Raw genomic sequence first — 10,372 nt, forward strand, 5'->3', positions numbered from 1 at the left:
ATTTATTTTGGCACATAGGGCCAATGTTGCCACATTACCGAATCCTTAAGAAATGGGATTATAATTCGTTGAATTGCCAACCCAGATATGCATACGTGACCTACGATTTTGGGATTTTCAATTGAACTAATCATAGTTCAAGTATTTATTTAAAGGTAAATTATTTGACAGTGTTTAACTTCTGGTTAGGCTAGTGTGGTGACTAATTCTAAGAATTTTCTAGGAGATTTAAAGAAGAAGATAGCAATACTATAGTCCACACTAGAAAGAGAGGTCGGCCCACAGAAAGCGGGATGGAGATACGTAGGTATTTGCCTCAAGATTTTGTTCTAAGTGTGGCCTCCATATTTACCTATAACTTCATGGGTAAGACCATAAGTAAACTTAACGTTGCAAAAGTTTAATGCTTAACAATGACACAATGAAGTATAAATTTGATTAAGAGTATTATAGCAGACTTTTGACATCATACGATATTGACGAGTAACCTGTTATTTTGTTATCTTTTCATGAAATTATTATTAATTATTGCTTTTATGATCTTATTATCCTATGTTGTTAACAATGTCGACACACATTGTAAACAAAAAAATACATTTTAGAACAGTAAATTACTCAATAATCCTGGTCAGATTCTTTAATCGGCAACCGTCCCGTTATAATGTAAATTAAATTTAATGTAGACCAAAATGAAAGAATCCAAGCCAAAGAGTATAGTAACCTATGTTGATCCAAGCTTAAGCTTTAAATTTTTTAATAAGTTGCTTTATTAAAAAAATTACAATTCTGACAGAAGTATAGGTGTTCTGTGGTTCTGACGTTGACTTTTGAAGTTTTGATAGTTTGAGATTGAGATTTAAATATTTTTATTTGAATATTAATATATGTAATTCATATTAAATGGTTAATAATTAACCAATTATTGTAATGTATTAATGGCGATATTCTCTAGTCTGTTAAAAAGGTACATTGGTTTAATAAATAATCCTCATAAAAGTAAATGAGCAAAAATAAAATACTTTTTAAACAGTTTATATTATAATTTCAATATAAGTTGTTTACCGGTATGTATTGTGTAAAATAATGAAAAGTTTGGGTAGACCCAGTAATTTAATATATAAAATTAACAATACAATACACCATATTATTGAATTTATTACATTTATTTTTTACAGAAAAACTATAAAAACACAATGAATAAAATATGTCGCATGTGTTTGGAAGAAGGAGTACTATCGTCGATATTCACGAGGAATTTTAATTTATCTTTAAGTGATATGATCGAATATTGCACGAATATAAAGGTAGGACAGAAGAAAGGACATTATATTGTGAAAGAAAAGTTTAATTACATTTATTATATATTTTTTGGGACATCTGCAATTGCCACTGCAGCCCATGAGAATGTGTCTTCAAATTTATTTACGTACCAAACTCGAATAGTACAGGTCTTTTTAAAGTTAAGTACAGATTTGTTGCTCTCTTCCTAATGTTACAGTCAACAATTTGGAAGGTAACAGAGGAAATACTACCGCCACACCTATTTCTAGTGGAAAACAATTCTGTAATTTTTAAGGCAGGCTTATTTATGAGATGGTCATTTTAATCCTCGAGAGTGGTTATGCATCTGTGATGGGCTTCAGGTACCCTGCAGTCCTTTTCTATATAAAGCAGGTGACAAATGTTCATAGGCCACAGTGACTACATATAATCAGGTTGAATATATGTAGCTTCTTTGATAATTCAATAAAATAATATACTGCATTATTACTATATGGCAAAAAAATCTTATTGCCTCCATATCACTAATATTTGGATGCAGTAACATCAAATATCACTAATTTATCATACAACAAAAGCATCTCTTTAACAAATATTAAACATAAGATTAGATAGTTAATTGTATCAGGCATTACTTTGCGGAAATCCATGCTATTAAGTTACTTAATTACTAAGTTACTTAATCGTTCTTAATGATGAACCATCGTAGAGTCAACTTACCCTGATGATGCTCCATTTTGGGGCGAAACATGGTGGGGAGGTGGTGGTACGTATGGTGGTGTAGTTTCAATCTTAACTTAATAAACATAAGATTTTTTGCAATATAGTAATAATACAGTATGTTTTAAATATCTCTAATTTAAATCTATTTCTTGATACAGATAAGCAAAAATGATGGTTTACCTGAGCAAATGTGCAGCAACTGTGTGTACAAGCTGGGAGTTGCGTATCATTTCAAACAGACTTGCGAGAGTGCTGATATACGTTTAAGACAATATTTGGGGCTACAGCCAGCCCTCAGGTAATTTATAGCTATGATAAATTTTTATTATATTATTCTGATGGCGTCATAACATGATGAAGGCTTCTTAGATCTGATTTTCACCTCAGATTGTATGACATTTTGCTATAAAAATTCAATTGTTATAAATTATTTTTGCTTAATAATATAGAATTATTGTATTGGTTAACATAATTCTATATTATTATAATCAATAATTAAATTTTGTGACTGAATTTAAACCAGTTATACCCAACAGCTGAAATGTTATACATGTAATATACACATAATTCATGTTTGGTATGTATGACAATGCATGATTTGTGATATCATTCCAAGTACAATATAGCGGATGCCTCAAAGATGGCAAACCAGTTTTTTTTAATAGTTTGGTTACCTGAGAAAGGTATAAAAACTCTTTTTAACATAAATTTATATCACGATTTCAGATGCAGCGATGCTGCTGTAATGACGGATCCTGTTGTAAGTTCAAAAACTCATAAATATTTATTTTTACCTGACTCAGTTTTAAAATAGTAATGTTTTAAAATATTTTTTTGTTTTTAGGTGAACAATCAAGTCACTATCGTCAAAAAATGGTAAAGTGTATTCCTTAATCAAAATTTATTCCCCTTTTTAATGGAATTTAATGTAATATCATTCTTTTTAGTACAAAATGTAAGCCAGAACCAAAAAAGAGTAGTACAAACTACAAAAGAAAACCTGAATCAGAGAAGTTGAAGAGGGGTCCCAAACCAAAACCTAAAAGGGACCACATTTGTTTTCATTGTGATAAGCAATTCAGATGTGAGGCTCAACTAGAAATGCATATCAGGTAAGTTTGCCATAAAATGTGTGAGCAATCCCACCTTATAAGAATAAAAGTTATTATAATCATGTTTTGTTATTGTAGTGGTGGCTAAGTGGCATTTTTTATGAAATTTGTAGAAGGTGGAAATGCCTCTGATAAATATGTCTCCCTTACCATAAGTTTCTGCCTAATAACAGTGCTGTTATTAGGCAGAAACTTATCTGTTGCTTTACAACCTAGTTCTCGGGTGCACAACACATCCATGGGTGACCGCGGGCAGTAATATAATCTTATCTGGGGTTGATTATAGATGTCCATGGGTGGTAGTTAGCATTTTACATCAGGTAAACTGTAGGTATGCTCGTTTAAACCCCATTGGTGAATCTGAACCTGATGTGCCCTGATTACCATCACTTAAAGGTTCTTTTTTTCCAGAACCCACACAGGAGACAAGCCTTTTGTTTGTATGTATTGTCCTCGAAGCTTCACACAGAAAAACAACTTGACCATACATTTACGCGTTCATACAGGTGAAAAACCATTCCAGTGTGAAGTTTGCAGGTAACAGTATCATCAATTTTAAAATTGAACAAATGTCATGTGATAGTGATAATTGACAAGCATAAATAGCCTTGTAGCCAGTAATTCAAACTCAAGATCTCAGGGAGTCAGAGGTACAAATTTTACATGCATGAGATTCTTTTAATATTTTTTTCTAAAGTGTGTGAAGTCTACCAAATCACACTTGGCTAGAGAACCGTCTTACTCTGAGAGGAGACCAGTTACCAGCAGTGGGATGATAATGGCTTGACGAAGAGATAACATACTAATTCATATTCCTCAAGTAGTTCAGTTATAATATACATTGTAATTTTATTCATTGTATTGCTTTAAAACTTGTTTTATATTTTCAGTAAAAGGTTTGCGGCACAAGGCAATCTTCATGCACATCTCAAAATCCACACTGGACAAAAAGACCATGTAAGTTGAGTTGAGCTGACTAAGTGTATCATGATAAGAATTTAACTGAAGAGTCATCCTTTAAAACATTTTATGCAACATGCATAATGCAATGCAATTCGTTATACTGTTTTTAATTTTAGGTGTGTTCTTTATGTGAGAAATCATTTATTACATCCAGTGAGCTGACTAGACACATGCACAAGCACAGAGGGATAAAGAATTTTAAATGTGATCTATGTGGTGCGGCGTATATTCATCGCAGGGATTTCGTAAGTGTCAATTATATAATGTATTTAATTATGTACTTAGTAGGTATGTAAATATTGTAATTTCCTATAAATACATACCTAGTTTTGCACACCTGAATGAGTAGGACATAAGAAAATATATTAATTTAAAGACCCAAGGTATGGTAATGGTATACCATTATGTTCTCGCAAATAAACTGAATTGTATAGTTATCTGTATAGAAAGAGTTGGAAGGAAGTGTAAGATATAAAATTCTATCTTGGTCATATATTTACAGATACCTATTTATTTTTGTATGTGTATATCCTATATAGCATTGTTAACATAACAACTTATTGTAAGCATTTGTGTTTATTTATTTACACAATGGAAATCTTAATATTCTATTTGACAAAATATTTTAAGAGTTAGAAAAAATGTATTAACAAACAAAAGAAAAGTTGTGAAGCAATGACCTGTTTTATTTTTGCCTGTTTAGGTATATAAATATTGCTCAATTATCGTAAATACTACAAAACATTTTTTTTTCCAGAAATTGCACAAGTTAAGAAAACACCCGAATACTAATAACATTGATATAATAGGTATGGATGACGCTCCTGAGAAACCTTTAGCATTGAGAGGACATTTCATGTCACAAATGACAGATAAGAACCAGCAATCACACCCTTTGGTACCCGGACATGACAGCTGTGTATATGTTGTGAATAATCCACAACCTAATTATAACACCACTATACAATGAAAGAAGGAAATATTTACCAGTAGGTGAATATAGGACTAAAAAAACAATGTAATTCACACTCAGGCGCAATCGCAACATAAGATTTTGGGCCATAGCAGAAATTTGGTTTAGACCACCTTTGTCAAACTTTAGTATTTATTCTAACATCTGGCATATCCTCTCCGCTACTCATGCGGCAGAGAAGTATCCTTGAAGGTCTTTGCTACAAAAAAAAATTACCAAGTGAGTTGAACTCTTCTGTTTTGGGGGGGGAGGGGGAGAGGGTTATGACCCCTGTGACCGTACCTCACATTACCTAACACAATATATCTATATTCCTGTAGAATATTAATCTGGCTTTATCGATCCATAAAATAATTTTTAATCAAAGCAATGTTGTAAACATGGTTATTGATAATTCAAACTTTATTTGATCTCAATCTTCATCTACATATAGTCAATATGACAAAAACATATAAGCTGTAGAAGAATTATATATATTATATAATAGTTTATATATAATAGTTTATATATTATATAATAGGAAGGATGTTTTACCGAACTTCTATGTTGTCATTTTGCAGTGTAATAAAACATTTTATAAGATCACTTGTGTTTTGATTAATACTCTACAGTATATTCTTATTTTATTTTTGGACTGCAAACAAGTGTATTATAGTGCCAAGCAGAAAGAAATCAAGTGTCTAATGCATAATATTTTCAAATAGATTCACTGTAGTTATACCTAAATATAATAAAGGTTTCAGGTTTAATTAGTCTTTTTTATATATAGGACTAGCAGACGAGCGTGTAGTCCACTTGATGGCAAGTGGCTACTGCTGCCCACAGACATCTGTAATCAACCCTAAATTAGACTTACTTGAGGTCCGCCACAGATGTGGCGGACCTCAAGTAAGTTCTAATTTAGACCTGAGGACTAAGCTGAAATGCCTCTGACAATCCTTATCACACCATTCAAACCACACAGCAGCTATTAACTGATTCCGTGCAGATGGCACCACAGTTGTGCCACATTCGCACGGAATCGGTGAATGCTGCTGTTATTAGGCAGAAATAGATGCAGAGGTGATGCCTTCAGAGTCAAACCACGGAAGGTTCTACCACCTGTACTCTTACTGAAGTGAGTTTACTTTTAGATACACTTAAAAAACTGAAAATAAGGAATCAAACATATTTCCTTAGTAGTTTATTACTAAGCCCTTTATCTCTTTAATGATCATGTAAAGAAACAATAATATACAGTATTTAATTAATCACATTTTACTTGCTCTAATATTATCTATGGCTTCAATGATTTTTAGCGGATTGGCACCCATGGTTCCAGGATGTCAGCGATTTTCCTCCTTTCTGGAAAGTGATACATTAAATGTTATTAGAATAAAAACAAAACATTAATGTGTATTACAATCTTGTGTTGAATAATAAAGTTTGAAACGCAAATTGTTAGTTAAATGTGATCTTACAATATTGTCACTTTCAATAATTTAGATTTCAATCAGATTTCATGGAGTATGAAATGTAGTGATAAATTAATGACCATGAAGACAAATAGAATAGAATTTGAAATCTTTAATATGGTAATACTATTTAGCATTTCAAATCAATATTTAGGCATTGAGACAAAAATTGTTTTAAGGTCTAGCCTGACAAATTCTTACCAGGGGTAGGGAAGTCTTCTGGGTGTAACTCAATGTAGTGTCTATAAACTGCATCTTTCTCCGCAAAGTAATCGTCTCGTTTCTGTTGCGCGTAATTTAACGCGAGCGTCCAGACCACCACACCAAGCATATGTTTTTGAATACCTAAAATAATAAGGTCCATGATACGTACACATCAATATTTTTTTTTATTAATTAATTATATTTTAAACAATTTCTTTCAATGGAACGTGCATCATTATGTTTGTTATTTTATTATGTAATGGTTTACCGCTGAACACAGGGCGCCTTGTGCCAAAATTAACCATTATTCCCGAGCATATACCGAACGGCACCCCTAATATGTAGGGCCAGTATTTATTTAGGAATGGTATGTCTCTTCCTTCATTTCCTAGTTTCAGCAATTCGGTCGCAGGCAGGTGCGAAGCCATTTTTCTGAAATACGACTTCCAGACTTCGTATGTAAGTAGAATTAACAGTGACACTATTGTCTTGACACAACAAACTTATTAGACAGTTGACACATGACAGCCCTACTTAACTTTTTTAGGTATAGATACTTGCCTTTTTGCTCAAACGTAAAAAATGGCCGGCATACTTTTTTTGAATAAAAAATAATTAATTATGTACAAATACAAAGTTTTTTAATCGAAAGCTCCCTCAATGATCAACAACTCTAACTCAGATACATTACAGTGACAAAATTTAATTTTTAGATAATCCATTAGAGGCGCTGCACGTAGATGTATTACACTACACATTTGAAGGTGGTAGAACCCTTTGTGGTTAGACTCCGGCGGCACAACCGCCACACCTATTTTTGCCTAATAACAGCAGTGTTAGGCGCTGCTGTTTTCCGTTTTGAAGTGTGTGGTAAGGGAGATATACTTTTCCGAGGTAGGTATATTTAATCCTTAGGGCTACGGTATCCCCTGCCTGTCGTAGGAGGCGACTAAAAGGGGGCTTCCGGGGTTGCGGGCTTCAAGAGTGGGAGCTCGAACCGTCCAGCAAGCGACCCCGGGAAGGACGGCGGTATGTGTGGTCGCATACCGTCGTAAACACTACATGGTGTGGGAGGAGCGAAAACTGCTCCCCCAGGGTAGAGCCTGTTGGGCATCGCGCTTGGAGGGCTCCGGTTGTGTTCCGTTGGAGATCCCGGAGTTCTCCAACAAGCATTGAGGACGGCCACCGGGGGGGTTTTAGTGCGCTAAAAATCCCACATAACCCGTCGTCGCTCCCACGTCGTCGGGTACCTTTTGAAGGTTTCCCCTTTCGAGAAGAAAAAAATAAGGTATATTTAATCCTATCTGGGGTTAATTACAGATGTCCATGGGCGGCAGTAGCCATTTACCATCAGGTGGACTGCATGCTCGCCTGCTACTCCTATATTATAAAAAAAAAGTATACCCAGGACGAATATGATATCAACGATCGCCTCTGTCGTCTCGACCAAACTAAAGGATCAAACATAAAAAAGCCATACTATGGGGACAGAAGTAATATTTAGGACAGAATGGGCACACCGAAATTTATTTTCTTATAAATATGATTACACTCGAATGACAATAATTCAGCACATGATAAAAAAGTCAATATTTCTAATTATTCATATTATTTTTTTAATATAGGAGTAGTAGACGAGCATGCGCTCTACCTGATAGTAAGTGGCTACGGCCACCCATAGACATTTGTAATCAATCCCAGATAGGATTAGATATTGCTGCCTGAGGTCGGTCACAGATGCGCTGAGGTCTAAGCTGGAACGCCTCGTAAAAGTATGTCTCTCTTACCACACCCTTCAAATCAGAATACAGCAGCGCTTGACACTACTGTTAATAGGCAGAAGTAGGTGTGGCGGTGGTACCGCTGGAGTTGAACGCCAAAGGGTTAATCTGCAGTGATAGTATTGAATTTGTCAAGATGAAAGAGTCCAAATTCAAGGAGCTGCCATTGATGACTTTCCTTATCTTTTTGGCTTCATGACAAATCCTCTCAGTTTCAAATAAACATGGGTTTTTTTGCAAAAATGTAATTTCTTGATTTGGTATGATATTTCTTTTAATAAAGTTTAACGTTCTTATTACGTAAGTGTGTAGGTTTCCTTACATTCTTGTTACAATTTTCATTTCCGAATACGGCGTTAAGGTACGCTTCTAAAAACGGATTGGTTATTCCTTTACGTTCGTAACGTTGGGAAGTCGTCCCATTTTCTGTGGAAAGGAGCGACGTATACAGGAAATAAACAAAATGTAAAAGTACAATTGAATTAAATGTACCTTACATTTCAATAACAATAGGTAAGCGAAACTATTTTTGAGTATACATTAGTACTCTGATTATATTACATTGGCCTAGTGAATATAAAAATATATCGTCGTTACGTGTTCAGTGTTAACTGAGGATACTTGATATGATACGAAGTCGTGTTTTATGTTCGTGTTTCAGATTTCAGAAATATGCACGTCAAAGCGAAAAAATATTTTGGTTTTAAGATTAACTATAGTAGTTTAATAACTGTAGATTTTCTAGGAGATCGGCAGGCTAACTACTCATAAAGTTAACTCGCTTTCAACCCTTACCTATTTAATCCCATCAGGGATTCATTTTTCAAAAATTACGACACCGATATTTTATTATATTTAACCGGAAAGTAAATGATAATTTTCAAAGTGCTTGCTTCAAAATCAGTTTTTCAACCAGTATTTTAACTACTCAGGGCTGGGGTTCGGCAGCAGCACCAGTGCTTGAGGCCGTCTCTATTTCTCTAAGTTATTTGCGTTCGCGCGGCTGTGTATATGTATTTATTTACGTTATTTTCAGTGTGCGACTTTCCCAAACGTCATTACACACTCCAATTGCAATTTCAATTTCATCACGCCGATCTAGCTCTGAATTAGGTGCGATATATTTTCATTACGTATATTTCATCCAGGCGCGCCAGGTAATGTTGAGATTTCGCTTGGTTTATCGTTTTTCTGCGCGCCTGAGCGTGTGCTGTTATGGCGCGGATAAGAGGATTTAAGGGTTTTTTATACCTTTGCAGACGTTACAGATTGCTTGAAAATTTAAATACATACCGCACTGTTTATTTATTTATGGTCCAATACACGACCGACGACCATACAACCAACAAACAAATACAACATACCGAGATCATTTTTGTCGTGTCTACAGCATTGGTAATAACATCGCTCGAGCCTCATCTAGTAGCTTTATGTCCTTACACTTCCTTATTTCTTGACTCGACGTGTTGTATACGTTTCTCTTACTACCCACTTCTTAAGATGGCTAATAACTCTAACAAATGTAATTCTACCTACCTACACACGCTCATGTACGCGTAAACTAATATGTAATACTTAAGTTTCTCAAGTAAGTGAATTGTGTGAATGTGTATGTGTAAGTGAATTCTTAATGTCAAATAAAGTTTCTAAAACCAAAAACAAAATGACAGGAATGATTCGTATAGAATCATTCGTATAGAATCATTCCTGTTGCACAGATAAAATGTTATTTTTTTTTAATTCAATTAATCGTTTAATTCGGGTTAATCGGTAAATAAATTTACAGAAGGCACTTTCCGCCCCGTAATGAGAATTTGAAAGTTAAACGAAATATTGTTGGAACATAATTGAATTGATAATAATTCAGATTAAATAGGATAA

General features: G+C 34.2%; 2 protein-coding genes across 2 annotated transcripts; one reads left to right on the forward strand and one right to left on the reverse strand.

The window, feature by feature from the left end:
• The first annotated feature begins 812 nt into the window (after positions 1-812).
• On the forward strand, positions 813-5,276 carry LOC140749721 (uncharacterized). Its single transcript, XM_073082866.1, has 10 exons — positions 813-964; positions 1,176-1,304; positions 2,163-2,302; positions 2,731-2,764; positions 2,849-2,880; positions 2,952-3,116; positions 3,528-3,653; positions 4,007-4,073; positions 4,196-4,324; positions 4,837-5,276. The coding sequence occupies exons 2-10, from the start codon at positions 1,194-1,196 to the stop codon at positions 5,047-5,049; spliced, it is 1,017 nt and encodes a 338-aa protein (XP_072938967.1). The 5' UTR covers positions 813-964; positions 1,176-1,193; the 3' UTR covers positions 5,050-5,276.
• A 944-nt stretch (positions 5,277-6,220) lies between these two features.
• On the reverse strand, positions 6,221-7,201 carry ND-B14.5B (NADH dehydrogenase (ubiquinone) B14.5 B subunit). Its single transcript, XM_073082949.1, has 3 exons — positions 6,979-7,201; positions 6,708-6,851; positions 6,221-6,396 (listed from the first exon to the last, which is right to left on the reverse strand). The coding sequence occupies exons 1-3, from the start codon at positions 7,136-7,138 to the stop codon at positions 6,347-6,349; spliced, it is 354 nt and encodes a 117-aa protein (XP_072939050.1). The 5' UTR covers positions 7,139-7,201; the 3' UTR covers positions 6,221-6,346.
• Positions 7,202-10,372: the final 3,171 nt, after the last annotated feature.

Source organism: Epargyreus clarus, unplaced genomic scaffold (assembly GCF_041222505.1).
Source record: "Epargyreus clarus isolate Ecla_fem2 unplaced genomic scaffold, WU_Ecla_fem_2.2 ptg000018l, whole genome shotgun sequence".
Taxonomy (NCBI): domain Eukaryota; kingdom Metazoa; phylum Arthropoda; class Insecta; order Lepidoptera; family Hesperiidae; genus Epargyreus; species Epargyreus clarus.

Coding starts and splice junctions, on each gene's coding strand:
- LOC140749721 (XM_073082866.1), top strand. CDS start 1,194: ATGAATAAAATATGTCGCATGTGTTTGGAAGAAGGAGTACTATCGTCG. Junction 2,303..2,730: donor GGGCTACAGCCAGCCCTCAG/GTAATTTATAGC, acceptor TCACGATTTCAG/ATGCAGCGATGCTGCTGTAA. Junction 2,881..2,951: donor GTCACTATCGTCAAAAAATG/GTAAAGTGTATT, acceptor CATTCTTTTTAG/TACAAAATGTAAGCCAGAAC.
- ND-B14.5B (XM_073082949.1), bottom strand. CDS start 7,138: ATGGCTTCGCACCTGCCTGCGACCGAATTGCTGAAACTAGGAAATGAA. Junction 6,852..6,978: donor AAGGCGCCCTGTGTTCAGCG/GTAAACCATTAC, acceptor TTATTATTTTAG/GTATTCAAAAACATATGCTT. Junction 6,397..6,707: donor AGAAGACTTCCCTACCCCTG/GTAAGAATTTGT, acceptor ATCACTTTCCAG/AAAGGAGGAAAATCGCTGAC.